Source organism: Hypomesus nipponensis, chromosome 17 (assembly GCF_054491055.1).
Source record: "Hypomesus nipponensis isolate SF chromosome 17, ASM5449105v1, whole genome shotgun sequence".
NCBI lineage: Eukaryota > Metazoa > Chordata > Actinopteri > Osmeriformes > Osmeridae > Hypomesus > Hypomesus nipponensis.
Window position 1 is genome coordinate 8,680,620 of NC_140377.1, and position 26,177 is coordinate 8,706,796.

Genomic DNA, 26,177 nt, shown 5'->3' on the forward strand with positions numbered 1-26,177 from the left:
GTAAAAGCAGAGGAAGGACTTTCATCACTTCCTATTGAGAGTTAGTGAGGCATGGTATCAGAAGGGTAAGCCTTATTTTTTATGCTGCAGATACTTTGAACTCATGACCAAAGTTAGACATGTTATTTTTGGCACAGTGAATGTTCCTTGGGTCATGTGCACTACAGTTCTGAAACGCAATATGACCTGAGGAGCAAAGTGACATATATGAAGATTCAACTCCAAATAGAATTCACATATTGTAATGATCAAACTGTCACACATATATGGGTCACTGTCACATGTTTGACACTGAACGATGCTTGTCAAGCCGGATGGTACTTCAACATGTTCCTCATGCCATAGCTTAAAATGCACACATTGACCCTTTTGCGTCATACACAGGGGCAAATCGTTTACCACAAACAACCCCCAAAAAATGTATACATGCAAAAGCCTCTAAGAGGCTTTGCACAGCATGTTTGAGCATGGTCCCATTATTTAATAAATAGGCCATATTCTGAGAATTATCAATGTGATTGTACATGGATGTTAAAATCAATGTGTTATGGCTTTTAGATAAATAGGCTTTCTTCCTCCAGGCTATGACTAGCGCAGCTTGCAGCCTCGGAAAAAAATCATTAAACCTGCACCATTAAGCATCAATAACCCGGGGCTCCGCGTGGTTCAATCCAGGAAGTGAAGAAGGGACAATGACACACCATTAGAGTTTTCTCCCTCTCCATAACCCATCACTGACAGAGTCAACAGTGGCTCCTGGAGTCAGGCGGTCTAATCTGTGTTCCCTGTAGAGCTGCTGTCAAGGGTGGTTGAAGTGTTGGTGCCTGTTCACAGTCTGCAAGGCCAAACCGGTCTCATTTCCCTCAGATTTAGGTATAGCGTTACTTCAATTCTTATCTCTACCACAACCTTCTCACTGCACAATAGAAGTCCAAGTCTTTAAACACTGAAGCTATTCATTGCGGTGTGAGATTCGTTCTATTGTCCACACGTAGGTTATTTCATCTACAAACTCAAAACGAACGACACAACCATATCGGCCGCGACTGTGTATGTAGGCATCAGGATTTTGGGGGTGTTTAGGCATGCACTTTAGTTAAGTATTTTTTATGACAATTAGTTTCACAGTGTTGAAAATTGCATAATACGTGTTTCCTTCCTGCGTGCTTCTTCCTGTGTGTGTGTGTGTGCACGTCTCTGAATGTACGTGATCTCTCTATTTTGTTGTGATGCTACAACTCTGTGGTTCGACGAGTGTCACTGTGGTGCTGTGGATGCTAGTGCTTGACAAATATCCTAGAGGCCCACCCCTTTTGCCCAGGAACCTCTCACAGGAGTATAGAGTTACCTTATTATTATAGCCAAGACTGAAGCGCCTGTTCCCATGGTCCTTTGCCTGTTGTTGTTGTGTGTGTATGTACGTGTGTGTGTGTTGTTTTGGACTCTGTACTCTTCTATTGGATGGCATTTCTATTGTGTTTCATGCGATGTTGTATGACTTGTCCGCCATCCCTTGTCCACCCAGGTTGTGAAGAGATGAGGAGGGCAGGAGGTCCTGTCTGGGGGAGTGACACAGGGGTTGGGGGGAGGGAGCCGTGAGGTTTGAGGCTTCCTGGAGATCAAGCCTGGGTGTTCATAGAGCTTTGCTTAAGTACCCTTATCAAAACACATTTTAGTCCACACATCCAGGATTACACAATGCTCCATTAACATTATAACGGGAGAATGATGTTTTCATAAGCCGGGCCTGTCATTTGAGCATTGATACAAGCCCTGTTAATATGTTGTCCTCCTATGTGGACCTGCATGAATGGAGGACACACACATGCACCGTGTGTTCCACTTCAGGGAAGCAGAAACACAGGCTGGATTTTCAGCAGACGGCCCAGCCGGTGACCTTGTGACACAACTTTGGAAAAGGCTATTTCATCTTCACAGAGTACGGTTGAGAGCGAAAGGCACAATCGGTTGTTTTGACCTGAAACCATATGGCAGCCATCAATGTCTCCTCCTGTCACTGGTTAGGAAACCCAACACTCCTTCCAGGCATCTTCTTTGACCTGTATGGGAGGTCAGGAAGTCTGCTCGGAGGTTTAAATCAGCGTTTGGACTTTGTGTTGGACGTGACAGGGTTACCGTTCTTGTATCTAATGGTTCTTGTCTCAAAAGCACACCAGCTATGGCTGCATTTGACTGTGTCAGTGACACACAGTTTAGAAATTGATCAAGTCCTTGTTTACTCATCACTGATTTAGCTCATATTTACGTAACAATTTCTATGATTGGTTGGTTTCTTCATTTTCTGTGTGTTCAACAGATTGACTATTGCGCAAGATTCAAGATATTTATTGTCATGTCTGCGGTTTAACAAAACGAGTCCGTACAAGGAAACGCAACTGCTATTGCGCATGCTGGGACTCATGTCTGATTTACTAAGAAACATCTGTTCCCATCCCTTCACCTCTCCATTAACTGGATGGCCAGTCTCAGTGCCTGCTAAGTGCTTACTCAGGTAAAAGAGAAAGATGAATTGGAGCACAGATGTTCAACAGCAACGGCTCAGCAGGACGGCATAAGATGCCAGGGCCGAGCCTCAGAACGCAGTCATGCAGACTGTTGCTACGCTGAGGATTTGAGCTGGCGTGGATGGAGAGAGGGGAGTGCTGGGGGAGGGTGGAGAGGGGACTGCTGGGGGAGGGTGGAGAGGGGAGTGCTGGGGGAGGGTGGAGAGGGGTGTGCTGGGGGAGGGTGGAGAGGGGTGTGCTGGGGGAGGGTGGAGAGGGGTGGGTCATTGTGAACTGAAGAGGTGGAAGCTGAGAAGGGGGGGGACGGAGGGGCGGGGGGGGCCACATTTACTAAAAAGGAAATTGAGCAAGCATGGATGGGTGAAGGCGCAGGACTGAAGGAAGTGAAGTGAAGTTGGTCAGTAGAGGGTGAACTGAGCTTTCAGCAAGCAGGTCAAGCATACGACTATTGGAATCTCACCTCAAGGAGTTGTTTGCACGCATGCCTCTCGTTTCATGCCTGAGAAACAAAGAGCAGACTCTTGCTCCAGTGCATATGGATCTGTGGATTTGCTCCGTGCACTATTTGTTTGTATTGGTGGGTTTACCGAAGAGGGCTTCTGCCAACAAATGCATGAAAAAAACAAACACATTTCTCACATCCCTCCCTCTTATCTGGTCATTCCCATGGGGGAACTGCAGAGTCGGCTGCAGGGGTCAATGTTGAGGGGGCATCAGATAACCAGGACCAGGGTCAGGCTACCACAGCAGTTATAGTCTACCTCTTCAAATCAGGCTCTCTTATGGTCCCCTCTGGGCTTAATTTGTGTGTGTGTGCGCGCGCATATGCAAGTGAGTGTGTGTGCATGTGTGTGTGTGTGTGTGTGCATGACAAGCAGCACGGCAGGGTGGTAAAAATTCCTATATCGTAAAGTTACAAAGGCTCTGCGAGGAGATGACAGAGAGACAGCCAGGGTCTAGATGTCACACCGTCCTGACACAGCCCAAAGCACTGCCGTCTATTGGACCAATCAGGCCCACAGCGTGGCGGGACGTGATCCAGACAGCCACCACTAAACCAGGAAGTGGCCACACAGGGGACCTAGCGTCCAGCTGGGCTGACGTCAAAGCCACTCTCGAGTCCAGACCTCTGGCAAGCGGACGTGAAAAAATAACCATAGTTCTTCCCTCCGGTGTTCGTCCGTCCGCGTCCTATCACGAAGGTCACGCTGTGGCAGGACCCTCGGCCGTCGGTGGGGGGGAGAGCTTCAGTGGCTTCACTGAGCATGCTTCGCCCCCCCCCTCACTCTTTGATCCCGCCAGACCGGACGCTCTTCCCATCTCCATCTCACCTCCCTCCCTCCCAGCTCATTACTGGCTGCAGGAACCCCTCCAGTCGCTCAGACCTCTCTGTCTCCACCGACATCCCTCTGACGGGACGCTGCAGTCCGTTTACGAAGGACCCCCTTCCTGACACGTAATCCTCGCGGAATCAGCGGAGGACACGTCTAGTACAGCTTTGAATCAGAGCAGCACGGTCGCTGTTTCATAGCCATCTTGGCGGGGTACTGGTATCAACAGTGATCAACAGTGTTGTCCCCTCGCTCTGGGTTTCCCCTGGGTCACTATGGAACGTTAGGGAACATTTGACTTCCTAGCTATGAGGACGGATCAGGACCCATGTACTGCGTTTGGTTTTTGCCACTGCCTCCACTAAGTTCCTCTGCAATGACCCCTGACCTCAGTCTCCAGACGGTGCCAGGGACAAGACAGACTTGGAGCAGGACAAGTCTCCAAAGCCCAGATGAGGTGGGAGGGAGAGTGGGAGGCAGACCCCAGTGGAAGATGGGGAGGGGGAAAGCGTTTTAGCTCTAAGTTTGGTGATGTTGATACAGCTGTGCAAGAAATACATTATGACCTCACTGGTCACATCCAATCAAATCTAAAATAACACACTGGCCACAGCCAATCAAAACTGCAAAAACACTGGTCATTAAAGAAATTGAAAAAGAAACCCCTCGAAAAGTGAGCCTAGAAAGTTTGGCTTCTTGTAGGCACCACTGAACACCACTCTGTAAACGCTTTAATTTGAAAAAATGTAAACAACCACTACACAAGAAACTCAAATGTTTCTACCCGACACACAGAAAATCTCACATCTGCCTCTCAGAATCATTGACCAGTAAGAAAACTTGACCAGTGTTAAAGCATTACTCATTCCCCGCTTACATCCAGACGTGGCCAACACACTTCATAAACTTAAAGAGATGAGACTTAATGAAATGAGGATGGATGACAAAAGCGTGCTGCCCGAGATAGAATTTCTCGTTGAATAGTTCAATAGGAGTCATGATGTCAAATGGAATCGGTCTCCCTTTAAATGCACTGGGACTTCAGTTTCGATATGATGACTGATGCTGGCTTGTGTGCGCAAGCTGCAGTCTGGGACTGTCATGCTCAGAGATGAAGAAAGTTCAACGACGTCCGTTTACCCGTGGTAAACAATGTCAAAGCAGGCATACGCACCTTCGTTCAACACACGAAAAACACGCACACGACCGCACGTGAGTGCGTGCATACACACATGCAGAAGGTGCCGTCGATGTGAACACGTGGGATGGAGCACATTGTGAAATGGGCTAAGCGCTCATTCCCCCATGGAGTTATGGGAACTTCCCTTTGCAGGAATTAGGATGCAGTGGGTGATGGGAAATTCAAAGGACAGGGCCCGAGCTTGTCAGACCCAAGCCTGCTCAGCCTCATGCTCCTCCTCTACAAGACACTGTGTGTGCGTGTGCATGTGTGTGTTTATGTATGTGTGTGTACATGCAAGTGTTTTTCTTTCAGTGTGTTTTTCTTTCTGTTTGTCTGTCTGTTTCTGTTTAAATGTGTGTGTGTGTGTGTGTGTGTGTGTGTGTGTGTGTGTGTGTGTGTGTGTGTGTGTGTGTGTGTGAGTGTTGTAGCTTTTAGAGGTACCAGTGGTTCATGACCATGGAGCAAGCAGTAATTCTGGATAACATCCCATGTTTATCTTGAAAGTCAGAATTTGGCAACACTGCAGCCGCCTGGAAGAATGCTCCATAACATGACGAACATTGCTGCTGGCTAACACAACGAAAAGCTGTCTTCAATTAAATCAACAGCTCACAAAAGTTCCTCTCCTACAGCTATTGGGAATAATTAAATGTAAGGTCGATTGGTTGAGTCTTTCGCTGCATGGTTTTATCGGGTCAGCAAACTGCAAAGGAAGTTGGTGTCATGGACATGCAGGAGATGTTGTTCTTTTCTTTTTCTCGTGTAGGAGCTTGTGGTCAATAACATCTTCATGGGTATTGAGAAACTCATTCAAAGGCGGTTTCTCGTCATTCCTCTTTGATTTCCTGCTTTCTCCTTCCCTGTATTTCTTTTTCTTATTGTATTTCTTTCTCTTTTTCTTCCTCCCTCTCTGTCTCTCTCTCTCACACACACACACAATTACACACACACAAAAAGACACAAATGGATAAATGTAAGTGACTCATTGTACTGAGTTTGATACACAAGCTATCATAATATAATAGACGGCTGCAAAGCTGGTCTCTTATCTCTTCGGCAGCCATTTGATGCAGCTGTGGTCAGTCCTAGTTACCTAATCCTCTGCACTGTTGAACTCCTTGTTCAAATAATGCAGTTTTACTGTAGGTGTCCAACTTTGAGAAACAATCCTATTCTCAAAGGAGTCCCCCTGTAACTTGATGCATTGTGCAGGACTGGAGGGAGTGTTCGTTAGCTTTTTGGACTCTGCTCCATCTGGAGGTGAATGTATTTAATGGCCACAGTGAAATATAGCTTCCCTGGCCCCCACCCCTGTACCCCCCCCCCCCCTCCAAAGGCCCAGAATTCCAGGAAAAGTTGGACTTAAGTTCTGTCTTCCATAAATCACAGTTCCACTCCCTAGCCTCTCCCTCCCCAGGACCAGAGGTGAAATATCACCCCCCTCCACTCGGCCCTTGGCCCTTACCCCCCTGCCCCCCCCCCTCCTCCCGCCCCCCCCCCCCCCCCCCCCCGCCATCCCCTTCTTCTGAGCAGCAGATGGGGGATGGTCACCTGACCAGGTGCTCCTCAGCTTTGAACCATGACACTCAATCCTCCGGCCTTTACGGGCCTGTCTGTCCCTCCACAGTGGCGTCAACATTGGGCTGCTTTCAATAAACCCTTATTTAACTATTAGCGCCACTGCACTAGAACTGGTGTTGTTACTCTTTTATGGCCTGCCATCAACTGGGATGCTGTTCATCTTAACAGAGAAGGGACAAACACTTACAGATGTGACAGACACTATTGTTGCTATGAGGAAAGTATTTTTCTCAAACTATTTTTTTAAAAGCACAGCTAAACTTCAGCCAGGAACGACACGGAAAATGTTGTGAAGCATAGTACCTGCCAACATTAAACATAAAGTACTTTTTAGAAATGGAGGAAAAACGTTTGAGGATTGGTCTGTGGATTGTGCGCACGTGTGTGTGAGTGTGTGTGTGTGTGTGTGTGCATATGTGTATGTGTTCCAACATAACCTTAGTCCATGTGAGTGATAGACCTGCCCGCACATGCCCATTAGGCTAATCCAGGCAGATTAATAAGAAGGGCTAGGTTCACATGTGAATGACTCATCCATCACAGGGGAGTAGATTCTCCGCAACAGGCCAGTGGCCCTGGCAGGAACTCTCAGCTCAGCTCTCAGAAATAGCACAAACACAGAACATCCGTAAACAGTTTAGAAGTGCTGCCCTAGTTTGTTCCAAACGGGTGGGTGGGAAGTTAGTCAAGAGATGAGGAGCGGGGACTGGATGGGGGGAGACAGAGAACCACTGCTGATATTTCCTCCATGGCAGCCCAACGGGGAGGAGCAACTTCAGCCTCCGAGCTCCTCTGGGACGTTCTGCCTGTACAAACAAACCAACCCCCGGGCCTCTGGTCTAATGGGAACCAGATCTGCCCGGGCACCGAACCCCGTCTCCCTCCTTTTCTCCCTTGTGCCCTTGCTCTCTCTCTCTCTCTCGCTCCCCGCCTCTCCCGTAATGACCCCGCACCCCACCAACGCACACTCCAGCCGAGGGACGCACTTCAATTATTTCAATCAGACCTGAAACTATGGCCTCTCCCTCTTTTCCCACACGGCGGTGACTCATGACGCTCCACCTTTTCTCCGTGACCCCGCGGGCACACGGTGACCGCGGCGGCCTCCGCTTGCCTCCTCGACTCCTTTCCTCTCCCTTTCACATGACGTCTCTGGACTCTGCGTCTTGTCCCAGACTCGTGCGCGTGTACTCCATGTGACACTTTCCTTTTGGCACGTTGATCTTTTATAGGTCATTCTACTCCGCCTTGACTCTTTGAATGACTTTCCAGAAAGTGAGATCATGTCATTAGGGTACTGATGCATCGCACGACATGCTTCGGCAGCGGGAACACAATTAGATAATCAGCTGGTGAGTCAAACACGTTCTAATCACGCGCTGCTTCCAGGCTGCTCGGGGAGAGGAGGCCCCGTCTTGCGCCGAGAGTCGCCGAGCGAGCGCCGAGAGTCGTGACGAGGATGTCTGAATGTTCACATTGTGTGGGTTCAGAGTTTATCTGCGAATGTCCTCCCCCGTCTCACGGCTGGTTTTATCTGAATGCTCTGTTTCACTGGAGCGTGAATAGTCAGAGGGAGTGTAGAAAGACCCCTTAAGCACATCAAGTCTCCACACGGACTGGATGTTCAATACAGACTCGTTGTGAGAGGAACTGATGACGGCTATTTCCGAGTACACAAAGTTCTGTTTTCTAAGTAAGCCATTCCTGTGTCTGAACAATTTGCATGTCTCAAGGAGAAAGAGTGTGGGTTACAGCTGCATGTGTGTGTGTGTGTGTGTCTCTGTGTGTGCGTGTGTCTGTGTGTGTGTGTGTGTTTGTCAGGGTGGGTGTGAATGCTCTTCAGTTCTGCCTGTCAGAATCGGCACAGGGTCAGTGATGAAGTGCCTGGAAGCTACAGATCTGTTGTGGAGGGAGAATGGCTGGAGAGAGTGGCAGGGATCCACACTCTCTGGATCAGACTGCCAGTTCAGTGTCCCGCCCTCACATCTGGGCACAAGCCCACCAATGTCCCTGCAGGCAGAAGGGCGAGCTGAGCAGGGGCTGGAAGCACCAGTGAATGCACCTCCAGTTCCCCCATCTCCTCCCTGGCCTGCCCCCCTCCCCTCCCTCTGGGCGCTGCTGTGGGGTTTCTGGCAGAGCTGCTCTCTTTGTGTTTTGCAGACCGGGAGTGGCCAGGGGCGGACGCACCTCTCTGGAACTGAGAGTGGAGTTTCTGCAAAGTCAGCTGGAAGCCGCCGGTTACAAACCTGTTGCAACTCAGTCATGATTCCCCTTGACATGGAAAGACAGGCAGGTGTGTCTGTGAAATGGCACTGATAATGAGGATTAGTCAGTGAGTTATACTGTATATTTGAGCGACTGTGAACACACCAGCCACATGATGAAACAGGGAACGGTATTCTCAGTCTGTCTTTGAGTCTCCCTGACTTAACTATACGGAGGATTTCCTGAACTTAGACTTTAAACAAAGGCCCAAGAGCCCATAGATCATTTACCAATAGAAATGATCCCACACCGTACTACAAACTAAAGCTAATGCTCAGCTATTGGTCTCCAACTCAACTTCTCATACTGGACCGACCCCCTCTCCCTTCACATTGTTCCATTGCCACGTGGCACTCTGCCGTCTGGAAGTTAAAGATACCTGGATCCTGCTGGATTTTCCACAGGCTGCTCCCTGCTTCCAGCACACTCCTACACTCTGCAGTCATGTGATAATGATGATGATGATGATGTGGTGTGCGTGAGCCACTATTGAGAATCAAGAGAGTTAGGGGCCTCCACACCCCCACAGCCCACCCCTGCCAGCCTCCCCCGCTGGATCGAATATTCAGGGAAGTGTGGGATTACTCTCACAAGAGGAACACGAACCCCCTGACTTCCTGCCCACTGATGAGGTCACCCGTCTCTGAGGGAGTGCCTGTGAAATGCCTGCTCAATAACGGCCGAGCGATGGCAGGGGCGAGGACGAGAGAGAGAGAGAGAGAGAGAGAGAGAGAGAGAGAGAGAGAGAGAGAGAGAGAGAGAGAGAGAGAGAGAGAGAGAGAGAGCAGGAGAGGGGGAGGAGAAGGATGAGGAGTGGAAGGGGCGAGAACAGAAGAGGACCAGAGGGAGGCTGAAGCAGATCGGCTGAAGGGGGTAGGGGGGTGTTGTTACTGTGCCTGTCTTCAGTCTCCCCCAGGCTCCTGGCCCGGCACAGCATGTGCTCACGTTATGGAGAGCTCTCTGTTTTCTCTTAAGAAACAGGCGAAGGGGGTGTGAGTGTGAAAAAGTACACACAGCCAGGAACATTTTAGAGAGTTCCAGAGTTGGCCAAGAAACTCTCTCTAATTGATCTCCAGATGGCTTTTGGAGGGTTGTGAGCTAGTCCACAGGAGTGCTCAGTCTGGCCGCCAATCTTCTTCCTGACCCGTGGGTAAAGATTACGATCAGCACTCCATTTGCCAACATGCTCTGCTGCTCCCTGGGGCTTTGCTAATGATACGTCAGACAATGGAAGTCCATTGACAAACCAACAATTGTCTTCTGCACACACAATCCAATAGCTCCTACACTGATTTCTGGTTAGAATAGTGCTTTAAGGGCCTTTTAAAATGTGCTTTGTGTATGTATCGTGACAGGTTTTTATCCTGCTTCCTTTTGGCCAGACTCTTCCTGAATGTTTGGATGATCTAAGCCCGTTTATGAGAGAGGGACCTGCTTTGCGTCTCCGTGAAGGTCAGATGAGTGCTGAGAGCTGCTGTTGGCTGCCCATCACGACCCTGGCAGCTGGGCTGCTGTGGCGTTGATGACCAGGGGGAGCACCTGGTGCACAGTGCCCGGGGCTGCAGGGTCTTGGTGGGGGTGAGGGTGGGGGCCAGGGTGACTCCCACACACAAAGCCATCTTGTTTTAGGCCAGGCCCAGATGGAACTGCTCTGTTGCCAAGGATCTCAATCTCTACATCCTGCCACTAGCGAGTGAATGACCCAGTCTTCAAACAAGTCCCAGGAACAAAGAGTGCTACAGTACGCTGGAGCCATGGCACATGCTTACACTCTCCTCTGTGTGTACTCTGTTTCACCATCCATACTCTCTCACTATCTGTCCACATCGCCATTCCTCCCCCATGTTTTAACCGTATCTCTCATTCTCCCTCAAAAACAAACACTTTTTTTTTTACTGACTCACACAATAACTCATTAAATGACTCTCTGGAACAAACACATACACACACTCACACACACACACAAACCCCCACTCTGTCTCACCCTTGGGCAGTAAGCATAATGCCTTCCAGATGCTGTATTCTCCACCCTTACCCAACTTGGAATTGCCCCCCTCTCAGGGCGTTAATGGTGCCCAGGAGGCCTTTGAGGGGGGAAGGGGTCAGCAGGCCTTTCATGCTCCTACAGCGTGTGGAAAAGGGCCCCTTCTCTGCTTTCCTTTCCCCCAAAACCCTCCTTGATCTGCCCCTCTTTGCCCTCATCTGCAAGGGTATAGAGCTACATGCAAAACATGGGTGTGGTTTCACCGCTATCCCGGGGGGGGGGGGTGAGCAGAGGCAGAGGCACACACCTAAACACCACACGCTCCCCCTCCCCCCATTCTCCTGCCAGATGGGTAGTGAAGGCATGGTTGGGTTTCATGTGTCGGCTTGGGTCATGGTGGACGTTCCATGGCTGGGTGTCTGGTGTCGGGTGCATCCATGGGCTGTATCAAATCACCCACAGCCCTGGACGCTTTGAGTTCCTCCCATACTGTGCTTCCCTATCTCTAGCAATGGACACCCACTGTAGAGAATCAAAGAGCAGTCGCAAGGGCCAGCTTATCCGACTGTCGCCCCTCCTCCCCCTTCCTAAATCGTTCAGCCTGACCCCTGCTAAATGACCCTGTGTCACATAGACTCACGTCGGGTCACTTGCTGTCGTCCACTAATGGGTGAAAAGCCTGATCGTCAGCCTTTTTCCACTCCTTGGTGTGGAACTAGGGGGAGCAGGGACATCCATAGCTCCTCCAGGCCTGCTTTATCATGTTAATCCTCTGTACCAATTACCCCCGGAGAAACTCATTTAGCCACCAGACTCCCACAACTGGTTTATTAATGTTGTTTTGCCAGACATCCCCAGGGTGGTTGGAAGGTAAAACATGAACATGAATGATTCACAACTGCTTAGAGAATGGGAGGGCAAACACAGAAGAAGGTCAAATGAGGGAGGGGGTTTTCTCTGTGTGGAAACAGGAGAAGAGTCACAATACTGGTGTGATTGGGGTACAGGGACACCGACGGGGACACTGACATAGAAAACATATTGGCATGCCAATGGTTCCAGTGAGACCAGGGGGTAAGAGTGTGGCCAGGACCTCGTACCAGGGCAGGGTTGGGCTGGAGGCTAGGACTCCAGACCAGGGGAGAGCGGGCTGGGTTGGGCTGGAGGCTAGGACCCCAGACCAGGGGAGAGCGAGCTGGGTTGGGCTGGAGGCTAGGACCCCAGACCAGGGGAGAGCGGGCTGGGTTGGGCTGGAGGCTAGGACCCCAGACCAGGGGAGAGCGGGCTGGGTTGGGCTGGAGGCTAGGACCCCAGACCAGGGGAGAGCGGGCTGGGTTGGGCTGGAGGCTAGGACCCCAGACCAGGGGAGAGCGAGCTGGGTTGGGCTGGAGGCTAGGACCCCAGACCAGGGGAGAGCGGGCTGGGTTGGGCTGGAGGCTAGGAACAAGCTCCCGGTTGAGCAGCTCTGTGAGAATGTGTCCATCTGAAGAGCAGGCTGGAGACGGCCCAAAACAAACATGCTAAAATTAAACCACAGCAAGACCAAGCCAATCTCCATGTTTAAAGTACTCACAAACAGGGGATTATAATGTTACCATCTCTAAAGCATGAAGATATGACCAATTCCAAGGTTAATGTAATCACAATGCGGCTAATGGCCTCCCTTCAGAACTAATGCACAGATATTGTTAGTACACTATTGATGATCAATGAACAAAATATCATTGACGTGAGAATATGGACGTGTGGGCTGAATGTACATTGTATGCATTGTATGCATTTGGATTGGTCAATCCAGAAATGACGGCCACAAATATATTTTTCCGTCGCATGCTGTTTGCACCTGTACTCATCAGATCGATAATGTAACAGGAAATGTCTTTTTATATCCCTTCCTGTGTCTTCTATCCGGTTGAACGATTCTTTGGATCCGTACTTCTGATGTGTTTGTTGAGATGGAGAATCATTTGCTGTTTCTTCATGGCTTGGATTAGACTTGGTGGGGGAGGGCAAACCACACATTCTTTTTCTCGCGGACAGTGATTAATTCAAGGTGAATGTAAGAAACAGGAACTCATGCTGGGAACAAGTAGGCCCTGGCCTCACTAATTGTGTTCCCATGAGCTTCGTTACAAACATGACCTCGGTGTGATTGTGTGTCTGTGGTTGTAGGGTCGCCACCGTTGCGGGTTTTCAAATCCAGATGATATAGAAGATGTTGTTGTAGAAATCCCCCTGCTTCTAGTTGAACCCAACATGGGAAAGGGTCGAGAAAGGGGGAAACAGAGAGACACAGAGAGAGAATCACACAGAGATATATAGAGAAGGGTGGTTTTCATGTTGTCTGCAAATTTGGTATGCATTAGCCTGCCATCTAGTGGCCACCGCACATCTATTGAATTTAATTTAATTTGTTGACGTCAAAGAAATATTAAAGGTACAAAACCCCAGTTTCAGAATAATAAGACAAGGTACAAAGTTAAGTAAAGAAAACAGTAAGGGTAGCATGTAGAATACACACAGAGGAGAAATGACACATCAAACTTAATTGAACTATTTTTGTCTGACTTGAAATATAGCGCTAAGTAAATGTATCTACAGATACATGAATGTTAATGGTGTACAATACTATAGCTATTGTCGTCGTCTTTTTAGCACTGGTATTTTACTGGTGAGTACTAATCATTATTTATAAATTTAAAAAAAGCTCTATGAAAGGTGCTTATTTTCACATAAACAGAATGTTTAAACTGGCTGGAAAGTAAACAAGTGTACGTCCTTATCCCATATGTTAATATAAGATATTACTAGAATTCCAAATCCATACAGTTACACCACTGTTGTCTTATAGCAAAAGGTCTGGTCAACTCACTAACAACATCTCAATCATTTGTGGTCAGGAGATACTTTGACATGTTGCCTATACTAACACTCTGGATTGTACCTGCTTGCTTACTTCCTTAGCACATCCGGCAATATATGCAGAAGGGACAATTATTTATGTAGCACATGGATGTATCACAACTCTATAATGTTACTTTTTTTGGATCAATCACTGAAAAATCTTGTGGCGTTCCTTGGGGAGGAGTGTGTCTGAGACATGAGTTTGATTTACACAAGAGGGAGCCAGATACCATCAACAATGTGAATATCGAGGTCATCATGACCTCATTAACTGTAAACACTGAGGGAATGTACCCCTTGAACTCCATGTAAAGTCAGAGTTGGAAAAGTGTCTCCAGATGCTGTGGGAGGGTCTCTTCACTCGAGCAAAAAATATTTCTTATTTATTAGAGCCTAATGCATCTCATACAACTCTACAAAACATTCCTCTTTAACAGCACATGAAATCTTGTTGAATTAGGGCGAGGTACGGGCTTTCATCAGAATAAGAGTTAATTGTCGAATAAGAAGCAGTTTATTACCTGAGGAGGGTTCAAAAGAGTTGTGTCAGGATTGATTCTAACCAGTACCAGATGACTATGATGTCAATAAGAGGGTATGATTCCTAGTGGACAGCTTGTCTTGTTCTGTTGCCACAGTACTGCATATTCCTCCTCCTCCTTCTTTTCCACCTGGGACACACTAGCTGATTCAGCTCCTCATCGCCTGGGAGGGAGGATAACAGCCCTCCTACGCGGCAGAGAGAGCAGATTGTTCAAGCAGGAGCATTCTCCCATGACTCAGAGTGACTAAGTAAAGAGGCCCTCTTCTCTGGAAGCTTGTGATCACTCCAAGGGAGAGCATAGCTTTTTGTTCACTGTGACAAAGTAGACCTCCATTTCCAGAAATGGAGAAACTGTTCTTCAAAAAAGGGGAACTTAGATAGTTAATAACAGATTTAGAAGAAAACTATGATGGAACGAGCCGGGGGTAATAAAGAAAAAGAGACAATGGGGGTTGGATTTCATGCCATCCATTCAGAACCTTTTCAGATGGGTACATTGACATGAAAGATGGGATTTGTGAGCAACTCAGTTCAAATTAAGTTTCACTCCGATAGGATCTTGAAAGAGAAGAACAGATACCTGACCGTTACAAAAACAAGATGATTCTTAGTAAAAAGTAGAAAGATCTTATTTGGACATGGCGGTAGATGATAGACAAGAGCAAGAAAGTATTCAACTGTGACACCAATTTTCTGTTTACTGCTTTAACAGGATTTCCTTGACAGGAAGTGTCACACATCTACTTGTGTCTCACACTAATAGGGGTGTGCTTGCCTTCGGCGAGCACAAACCATTGTTATCTCACATACATATTTATTATTGTTTATTTTCCCACCCCTAAGGATCAGTCAATATCTGGGCTACATAGACAACGTAGGTGTCAAAAGTTTCGTCCTGCTAGCGATTGAGTTGCTTATATTGGGATTTACGTTCCGTTGCACAATTCAGGAGGTTGCAACGTTTATGTGGTGACAACGTACCTTTAGTCGCATGGATACAACGTGCTAGAGACGTGCTAGCACTCAAATTGCAGCTTGGATTACGAGTGAAAAATACCACCCCCAAAAAATCATCTAACCCTACTGCCTTCAATGCCACAGCAATGGCTAAACTTTATTATGTCAAAAGAAACATTAGATTACAAGTAAACGATTTGCGGGTGAAATGACCATGACCTGTGGTTTCAAACCAGTGTAGCTCACTGCAACGCAGTAGCCTACTACGTAGCTAGCTGCTTACAGTAGAAAGTCAAACGAAACGGTCTGTTTTTTGAAAATAATTCATATCAGCTAGACCGTACAACGGAAGTAACGTTAAATCAAATTCAACCAACGCAATCGCTATCAAGACGAACAGTCTAGTAGTAGTAGTAGCCTACAATTTACAGGGGCAGCTTCTCCACACAGTGCTATATCGCATTTTGCCTTGTTACTGACAATGATCGCTACCACCGACATTTTTATGAATGACTGATTTTCCCCTAAATAAATGTCAAGCTTATTTACGTTTTTTGGGGGCATATTTTTAGTTAGCAGATGGTACTATTTGAATCGCGATTCCATCTGAGATAGCTACTGCTGGTAACGTTGTTGTTAAAATAAGCTTTAAAGGGGGTTCTTTATTAATGAATGAATGCAATATGAGTTGGCTAGATGCCTGAAAATATCAAGGGAAAAACTTACAATGACGTTTAAGTCATAGAGATTAGGTCAATTTTTACACCGGTCTGCCAAATGTATTCGTTTTGATTCAACTATGAGGTTGCTGATCACCATTCCGTCTTGCAGAGGAAATGAGAAGAAAACTATTTAATTCTACTCTTCACTATTAGTATTTTGAGTTGTAAATGAGCAGAAAAAAATATGCTTTTAAATCTATGAAATAGATAGAATAGAATTTATAAATAATAAGGAGGCTATGCATTTTTATATAAAATATACAGAAATATCAGTTGTAAAATGTAATTTAAATACGGACCCCTGCAACCAACGCAAGCAAGCACACCCTACAATTTCCCCAGAAATGGTACCCTCTTGAGTAGATCAGTGAACATTTCCTTTCTGTTATCTAGTTTCCTTCATGAACTGGCCTTCCTCTCTACTCCTGAGCCTTCAGCACACCAATGGAAAAAGCATATTGAGTTTCGAAAAAGGTTATGATTTCCTGGAATCTGACAGGAAATACAGTGATTGTGAAACCACATGACTCACCACAAGATTAAACAATGTACAAACAATCCGACAATAATTGGATAATGATAATACATATTTGTATTTCCAGCTTCTTACTTTTCTTCTTTTGTGGTCCTCTTTCTCAAGAATGATGACAAAAAGGCCTAGTCTACACTGTCCATAAGTGTGATCGTTCTGTTTAATCATTGCATATTGAAGTTACGATCATCCTGAGTGTTTACTGCCCAGTCTCTGGGATACTCTACTAGATATTAGCCAAACTTCTCATCTGCTATGCATATTTGTAATGGCCAAGACCGTCTTTAAAATGTCAGTAGCCTCATGAAAAATCTGTGGACACAGAGGCACCTCTGTTGAGCTCATGTATTCTCAGTGATCATATTACATAGTGGTCTGCCTCACTGAATAACTTAACAACAGCTACATTGTTGGTAAAAGACTGACATTGTATGATTCTCAACAGTTACAACTCTACGTTCTGTATGCCTAAATGACTTGGCAAACTGTTATATACACAGTTGCTGTTGAGCGGGTATCTGCACTCAGATGTGAGAACTGAGCATCTGGTCACCACGGATGACGTGGGCTTTGGTGGTAAACACAAGGTCAGTCTATGTTCAGAATCCAAGTATTAGGCTAATTATCCACCACATTCTGACTGGTGTGTACATACTCACCCTCTCTTACTCCAACATAGTTTTACTTCAAATATCCAGAGTCAATGTGTCCACACACCCATCTGAAAGCTTTCTGTTTTCCTGGCACTCGACAAGCTCTCCATGCATTTCCCTTTCCCCCTTCGTCCTGTTTCTAGTAGCACATACCGTACTTTTCAGTGTTTAACTATTGTTATTCCTGTTACTGAGTCTGTGTTCCGTGATAATGCACAGACAAGGATGGATATTTTTTTAAATAGGAATAAGGTGGAGGAAAATTAAATTCAATCACAACCACCTGTTGTGGCTAATATATAGTAGAGTATCACACAGTAGGACCAGTAAATAACCCTGAGGATATTTGTAACTTCACCATGCAATAATTAAACAGAACTATCACACTTATGAACTATACTAAACGACCCCTTTAGGAAGGACCAATGAGAACAGAGAAATGGCCATTGTGAAAGAAACACGTCCACACATACACACACACACAGGTATGAGGAGCTTGTAGGTGCTTGTGTTTGAATTTAATTCTCCTCCATTTGATTGGATATATAAATCTGAACAAATATCCAACAAATGATGGAAACAATGACAGAAAGCTATCTTTGTAGGGTAAAATGGGAGCTCAACACTGCGAGCCATGTGCAGTTTACTAAACAGACTGTTACATAAATCTGTGTTGCAGAGGGAACAGAAAATATTTTAGGTCGACCCAGTTAGCCACAAATGTATCAGTGTCCATCAGGCCTAATGCTTTATGGAAAGAGGACTAAACCGTCGAAAGAATAGAGACTTTTAACTCAGCACTCATGTTAATGTGACTGGGGGAGTGCTCAGAGTTTGGACACTCGCAGCTTGAGTGCTGCATAGTTCTGTCTTTTTTGGCAGTTGGTTGTTTGGTTAGTGTGTGCCTTTGACCTTGTTGCGACATACCCCTTATCTTACTGTAATACAACCATTGTTTTCTTCTTCAAAGGTTGGAGCATAGGATGTTACGTTTTTTCATGTGTTGTGTGAGTGTGACTGACCTGATTTATGAGAAAGGGGAGAGTTTTAGAGACATGACTAGAATTCAGATGTTTGTTTTCTCAAAACTAATACACTGTCGGTGACCCCCGCGTGTTCTCCTCAACACATCGCTTGTTTGTTAGGTCCTGTAACACTCTTTTTTCTCTGAGCAAGACAAACTAGCCTTTAACCTGCAGGAACTACCAAGGGATTGCAGCTGTTTTACATACTTCACTCTTATTTTACATATCCTTTGTCAATGATTGAAAACTTACCTTAAGACCATTAGAGACTTGACTGAACCACCATATACTAACATGTGACGACGTGTTATTTGGGCTCCAGAGGTATTTGTGTTCGTTAAAATTCAGCTTTTGTACGACTTTACTTGTGCCAGCCTCTTGTGCCAGCCTTGTGCCAAGTATCACTTTCAACGTGACAGTGTGCTTTTATCCTTGTACTTCAGAGCTGCTATTGCAGATGACATCATCACATCGGCACTGCGGACACTGCCAGAGGGTCAAGCTAGTCACCATTATGAGACACATATTGAAATAGAAAGTGTCTTGTACAAAGGAAATCACAGATTATAGGTTATTTCCAGATGGGACATTCCCATTGATCACATTACAAAAAAAGAAAATCTAACTGAATTAAACTGAAATCAATTACATCTAAGGCAGATATGCTATAGTTAAATATAATTTTTACATAATGTAGCACAGGAGCCCTGTTGGTTAAGTATCTACAGCATTACACGTTTGATCACTATCTCAATACTAACTTGATCAGAATACTGTTTCGTAGGAATCAATCTGTAACTGGTGAACTCGTGTGGAAGTGTGGGCATGTAGGCGAGCAGCCTGAGATATCCAACTGTAAATAGCATCATTTCACACACACACACACACACACACGCACACACACACACACATTTGGGAAATTCCAAAAATGCACCTTCTTATTTGAGATGTGTTGGTCGTGGCCAGTATAGTTACTCGAAGGGGATGTTCCAGTACAACACGTGTTTTCATTCTTCTCAGTGTAATTCTATACAAATGGACAACGAGAGCTTTGCACCAACCATATAGCTGATATATGCGTGGGACTGGACATTTGAAATACATCCAACATCAGAATCTATTTCACGTGCTCTATACAAAAGAAAATGCGTAAAACTTTTGTTTTTGTTTTGATGATCCAGTTCGGTGTTACAGGTAAGATGTGTTTTATAGTTAACGCTATATGCAATCTTCAAATATTCATATTGTTCTGAATTCTCTTTACTTATTTCACTGCATACGGCATTACTATAATATGAAAAGTAGGATTGCATAAAGCATGGGTCCTACGAATTTTTTTGTACCCCATTGTTGTTAGGAAAAAGTTAACCTAAGTAACCTAAGTAGCCTAGAACTAGTAAAAAGGCATTTGTGAATTAATTGCCCGAGGAATAGGCTACGGTCTTTGTTCGCGTCGTGAGGCAGAAGTAGATCGAGACTTTGAACAAACTTTTGTTTTGTGCCAGAGGAGGGCGATATTGTCTTTTGAACAACACATGAGGTTCGTGTCCTGTATTCGTTTTAGCTTTGCTGAAAATTGGCAAACAAATATTCGCGTTAAAAACAAATAGACTAATACACAACCCTCTTCGACAACCACAGTAGGTACAACTATCCTATATTCTCTGGAGATGAACCCTTCCAGATTGGTGGTGAGGCATGGAGACTCAGTTTCAGTCAACTGCAGTACATCAGAAGACCTTGAAGGCATGGGCTGGGAAGCAACTCCGGGAGGCACAGGCTTGGTTGAAAACGTCACATGGGTCATGTGGACAGTACAGAGCTTGGACAACTGGAATGGAAGTCCTGAGTGCTTCATCAATCTCAAGAATGGAGATCAGCATGAAGAGACACTTGAGGTCACTCTATACCGTGAGTAGGTTCTGGCAAGAACCACAGTCCCTTGTGTAACAGAAAAGGAACAAATGTGCCTTGACATGCATACTCTATCTGTAGTAAGGTAATTGTCCAATTTCACAAGAGAGGGGTTTGATTGGTGTAATACAAAATTTGTATTGTGCACCCAAAAGTTACATGCCCACTTTGGTATAGTAATGAGGTCGACAAATGTTTCTTTGTGACAAAAATGTGTCTACAGAACCTCCAGACGTTGTGTCCATCTCTCCTCTGAACCACGCTGGACCAATGGTGGAAGGGACAGGGTACCAGCTGCAGTGTGACGTCCTCAATGTTGCTCCTGTCCGGAACCTCTCTGTGACCTGGTACAAAGGAAATGAAACCATACAGACAGACTCTTATAGTGACCAGAGTAAGACACCAGTGAATGAGTCATCTATCCTCACCATCACCCCAAGTAGAGAAGATGATGGAGCACTTTACAGATGTGAGGCTCAACTCAACCTGGGACCAGAGGGACCACAATATTCCAACACATCATCACACTATCCTATTAAAGTTCATTGTAAGTGAGATCCCACAATTCTAAGTCCATTGTTTACCTAAGGTTCAGTCGTATTTTAAGAAAGAAATCTTTGGAAGGATTATAACCGTGACCTCTCCTCTTTCTAGATGGACCAGACATAATCTGTTCTGATTTGGGAATTAAAGAATGGAGTAGTTTGGAAGGCATCTGCTCCACAACAGGAAATCCCTCTCCAACAATTCGCTGGTTTAAGGACGGACAGCCCATGGATGCCCTAGCTCCTCTGAGTAGGGGACAGGCAGGAGTGTATACTTTAGAAGCTGAGGGTCATACCTTCCCCAGGAAAGAAGTAATGGTGTCTGTGTTGTGTGAGTGTCACTTTCATTTACTGTCCTTCCTTCTACAGCGGTCTATCATTTACATTTACGTGTATTCATTTAGCAGACGCTTTTATCCAAAGCGACTTCCAAGAAAGAGTTTTACAAAGTGCATAGGTCACTGATAAAAGCAACACAATGGCTCTCAAACATTGCGGGTAGCCAAAACAAGAAGCACACATTGTGAACAACCAAAAAATAATTGCCAAAGGGAAGAACCATAAGAGCATGTAGTCAAGCAATTTACAATGAAACAACATGAATAGCTAAGTGCGAGTGTACCTGTAGAAAAGCAAGCAACAGTAAAATAAAAGTAAAAATATAAGATTAACTCAAATATAATATTTTTTCAGCAAATACAACAGTTTAAATCAGTTACCACTAACCAACAAGAGCAACAAGTCTATAAGCAAGAGTCATTGTGATCCTTGAGGAAACTAGCATTGGGTTCAGCAAACCATTCCTAAGTACCGTTGTACTCCCGGAACAAGTGCGTCTTGAGCCTTCTCTTGAAGATGGAGAGACAGTTGAGATGGGAAGTTGAGATGGGAAAATGCACCAAATACCTTGGTATGAATACATAAAGTACATTGCTTAAAATGAAGATTATTTCTGATGACACCTCTAATATTTCTGCTTTTTCTCACAGATGGCCCGGAAATACAGTGTCCAGATGTATACGTTGCTGCTGAGAATACACCTCACAACTTGACCAATATCGCAGTAGGTCATCCTCCACCCGAGATCACCTGGTTTAGGGATGGAGAGGAGGTGACCCTTCCTGATAGTCTCAGTAGGCGGGATACGGGACAGTATGTCATACATGCCACGATCAATTCAACGAGTGTCAACCACACTCTAGCTATTGACATACAATGTAAGTTAACATGAATACAAATGATCTTCATGTTTACTTGGCTGATGCTCCAAGGAGAAGGGATAAGTAACTGGTTTAACATTTGGTTTCTACTCCCGTGTCTTCAGATCCACCATCAGAGATATTGGAACTGGAGGACACAGAGGGTATTATTGGTTCTACTTTGGGACTTAAGTGCTTCTCCAGAGGGAACCCTCCTCCTCTCTACACATGGATTCATGACTTATCAACCACCAATATAAAAGAAGAACATGTAGATAGGGTGTCTCTGCTCACAATCTCAGATGCCACCATGGAAAACATGGGCAATTACACGTGTCATGCTAAAAACAGCCAAGGATCTGTAAAAAAAACAGTCGGGATTACTCTAAAAGGTAATATACCTTCTGCATGAACAACTCTTAACAAAAATGTTTTATTTTGTTTTTGCTCATCTTTGGTTGGTTTGTGTTGAACCATCAATCCTCAAGTTCATGTGAGCAACTGCCCGCTTATCTTTTTATAGGCATGCTGTAGGAATACATTTAAACATGTAATGGACTGTTAGGGATAGTGATTTAGTTACTTTGTGATTTTAGTATGTTGTCTAATGGTATCCACCACAAACAAAAATAGCCTTTCATTTCAGTTTGTAGATGTGAGGCTTTTTAATATTACCAAAGTGTCCAAATACTTATAAGACTGTTGGCTATATTAAGCTGGCCCTAGTGTATCAATTTTAGAAAGATATTTTAACGCGCTCCTCGCTTATTGGGGGAGGGTTTAACTAGGGGGCTATTAGGCAGGAAAGCTTGACGTTAAGACAACAGCTCGGTGCCGCTTTTTAAACTACGGTACTTAAGGAAAGAACTCAAATTTGGCAAACGACGGCTCTTTATTTATCAGACAGGCTATAAAGCCAGATTTAAGAGAATGGCTATGAGAGATCAAAACTGGATTCGGATTATTTACATCTTTTTTACTTTGGAACTACTGTCGCTGTTGAATAGTTCAGATTTAAGTAAGTTTGTTCGTGTCATATTTCGCGTATCATAGACGCAAGCGACATCACGGTCGAATCAGCATTGTCCCAGTAGACTTATGTAAACACACTTATCGTTGAGAAATTGAATTGAAAAATCGTTGAGAAAGTTTGTGTTACTTTTACATTCATGCTCCACACCATAGACAGAGTTGAAAGGATTGAAAGAAGAAAAGTTGCGCTATTAATAGACCTGGACAATGATTTCGTTGATGCCACTGTATTTTCTATTCCAATTACTCACAGTTGGTTATTAACACCCGCAAACAGGTAGTTCAATAATGTGAGCCTTTTTGTAACGGTTCGACGTTTACATTGGTGGGGTGAGGTGTACAATCAACCAAAGAATTGGAAAACATGTAAGGGGTGGGGACATCCTTCCGGAATGAAAATCAACATTTTACAGTTTTTGTGAGTTGAAGATTAGATTAGTTGAAGATTAGATTAGTTTCTCTGAATATTCTAGTATCCTATACTGTGTCCAACAGAGCCTCCAAGTGTGTCCATCTCTCTTCTGAGCCACACTGGTCCAATGGTGGAGGGGAAGAAGTACCAGATGCAGTGTGACGTCCTCAATGTTGCTCCTGTCCGGAACCTCACTGTGACCTGGTACAAAGGAAATGAAACCATAAAGACAGACTCCTATAGTGACCAGAGTAAGACACCGGTGAATAAGTCATCTATCCTCACCATCACCCCAAGTAGAGAAGATGACGGAGCACTTTACAGATGTGAGGCTCAACTCAACCTGGGACCAGAGGGGCCTCCTAGTGTGACGTCAAATCCCCTCAACATCACTGTCTATTGTAATTATTCAACAGTATATATTATAAACAAGAACAATACATTCATTTTTACATTTCATTCAACAGTAGTCATATATGCTGTCCCATCTCTTTCCCTAGATGAGCCATGGATTAATACCACAAAACTTCCTGCAAAAATACCAGTCTTCCGGGGTTATCCTGAGAAATTAGTGTGTGAAGCAGAAGGTTACCCACAGCCAAAGATCAAGTGGTTGTACAATAATATGGAGATTCAAGACGCTATCGAGGCTGGAGGCAACCTTACAGTCACAGAGGGTGGACTCTACAACTGCACAGCCACCAATGATGTTCAAACCACCTTCATTGTGGTCCAGGTGGTTTTAAAAGGTAATGCATCTACTCACATTAACTATGGATTTAACATTGCAGAACTCTGACAATGTTCAGACAATGTTGGAATGCAATCCATCCCATGCTAGTACAAACCTCTGCCGTGTTTTGGCCATTGTCCCTGCGTTCAAACTGCTGTTAAGTCTCTGCTTGTAAGCTAGTAATAGGTTAGCCTCACCAGTCTAGTAGTAGGATAGTCCCTATAGGCTAGTTTAGTCTCTAGTAGTTGCTAGTAGTAGGCTATAGGTGTCTCTGATCTTGCCTTTTCTACCATTATGAACTGCTGGTTAGCTCAATTATTTACCGTCATATTGCCAGTTCAAGATGAGTGTTGGCTAATGATCAGCGTTGTATCCTAGTTGTCGAGTAGCCTAGCACTCTCGCTCTAGAAAAGATAATAATTAATGGATTTACTGTGTGTCAGACCCTCTTATGTCACATATACTGTATAAATTTGGGGTTTGGTCATTGAACTATTTTGTTTGTGAAGGAGTCAAATACTCTGGTCTTGAGGTTTGTCTTGTCTGACCTGAGCATGAGCACAGTGTGGTTGATGGTCGTGATTTGTCTCTCTCATCACAGAGGACTACCTTCCCCTCATAGCTGGCTTTGTAGCCATCACGGTGGTGGTTATCTCTGTCATCTTCGTCTTCATCTACTCCATCTACTACAAGAACACCAAGATGGGGCGCTACAGCCTGAAGGATGCCAAGATCGACAACACCCTGAAAGGAAATGTGGCACAAAATGGCCGGGGGACACCTCTTCCCTTGACCAAACTCTCTTAGCCAAATAACTGTTTCTAGGGGGAAGACAATCGGATGCGACTTTTTTTCCTTGTCACAATTAAATAAAGGGCTGACTCAGGGCTTGATTCTCGTCGATGGGGAAGGACTTACTTGCCCTTAAGACTGAACTATTTTGCCCTCCAGCACCATGTTCACCTTCTATTTGCATTATAGAAGAATAGGGGACGGCCAATGACGCCTGCTAATGGCAACAATAAATTACTACTGAAGAGTATACCATCACTGAAGAAGAATCAGAAACAACAAATCTCCATTTAAACAATTGCTTTAAAATGTATTTTCTCTTGATGGTATAGAGAGGCAGGATCATTATGGTTGCATAATACAAAGGGAATTGGCAATCATCATTAACCTTGATTACCTAGGCATCATGATCTTTAAGTCATGTATTTGACTTTATGTTATGCAAATTGCTTTAAAAGTTGATAATCACATTGTCCAAATCGATTTTCTTTAGAGGTATTAAGAGTCAATGTTAGCTCTCAGTGGCCAATAAGCTCTCCTGATAACTTGATGTCTCATGTCTACATAACCTTGTTAATGATGCATAGACATGACGCCCTGAACCCCCCCACCCCATCTAAATCCATTGCTTGCTTTATTGTAGAGCAAATAGCTTGTCAGTAGCTTCTTCTCTGTGGACTGTCCACCAGTTTACACTACTACACTACTACTACTGACACACTGTTTATTGGCTACCAGTGACGTATATGTAGATAACCACTGTTATGCTTGACTGCAAGTATGACTGGGTGGTGTGTGTGTGTCTAAGAAGGTGTCTCACAACTGCAAGCCCCGTGAAACAAGATGTTATACTTGTTTATTTTACTGTACAGGTAGCATAACATTGTTTATTTATTTAAATATAGATATTTAGTTTTAGCGTAAATGGCATTTGGACTGCATGGGGACAGTTGCAAGATTGATAAGAATAGGGGAAACGGTCCTGTGCCTGGATCTGAATTTTTGCTACATTATGTGTATTAAAATCCCTGTATGTTGTTTATAAGTGCATATGCAGTATTATTTGGAAGAATATGCATACTTACACAAAGAACAGTAAGCCTACCACTGATGACTCTTTGGATTGACCTCCTAACTGGTTGAAACAGTTTGGCGCTATGAAATGTGGGAAAGAAATTGCTGCTTAGTATTTAGGCCATCGGTTGTAGTTAGGAAAATTGGGAAAGTGTGTGATGTTGGGTTGTTACACACCGTTGTAAACCTGACATTAAACCCTACATTAAACTATAGACTAGATGACGTTTGTTCTGTAATCTACAATTTACATACTATTTAAATATGTGA

General features: G+C 44.8%; 1 protein-coding gene and 1 long non-coding RNA gene across 2 annotated transcripts; one reads left to right on the forward strand and one right to left on the reverse strand.

Moving 5' to 3' along the window:
• Positions 1–11,669: 11,669 nt before the first annotated feature.
• On the reverse strand, positions 11,670–14,496 carry LOC146253365 (uncharacterized). Its single transcript, XR_014731737.1, has 3 exons — positions 14,295–14,496; positions 12,713–13,107; positions 11,670–12,364 (listed from the first exon to the last, which is right to left on the reverse strand). It is a non-coding gene; the product is annotated as an uncharacterized LOC146253365 (long non-coding RNA).
• A 4,059-nt stretch (positions 14,497–18,555) lies between these two features.
• LOC146253366 (hemicentin-1-like) lies at positions 18,556–25,878 on the forward strand. Its single transcript, XM_084677344.1, has 9 exons — positions 18,556–19,400; positions 19,848–20,117; positions 20,344–20,667; positions 20,775–20,996; positions 21,655–21,882; positions 21,990–22,256; positions 23,392–23,709; positions 23,809–24,057; positions 24,643–25,878. Exons 1-9 carry the CDS (start codon positions 19,352–19,354, stop codon positions 24,846–24,848), a joined length of 2,133 nt encoding a protein of 710 aa, XP_084533470.1. The 5' UTR covers positions 18,556–19,351; the 3' UTR covers positions 24,849–25,878.
• Positions 25,879–26,177: the final 299 nt, after the last annotated feature.

Coding starts and splice junctions, on each gene's coding strand:
- LOC146253366 (XM_084677344.1), top strand. CDS start 19,352: ATGCGTAAAACTTTTGTTTTTGTTTTGATGATCCAGTTCGGTGTTACA. Junction 23,710..23,808: donor CCTCAACATCACTGTCTATT/GTAATTATTCAA, acceptor CTCTTTCCCTAG/ATGAGCCATGGATTAATACC. Junction 24,058..24,642: donor GGTCCAGGTGGTTTTAAAAG/GTAATGCATCTA, acceptor CTCTCATCACAG/AGGACTACCTTCCCCTCATA.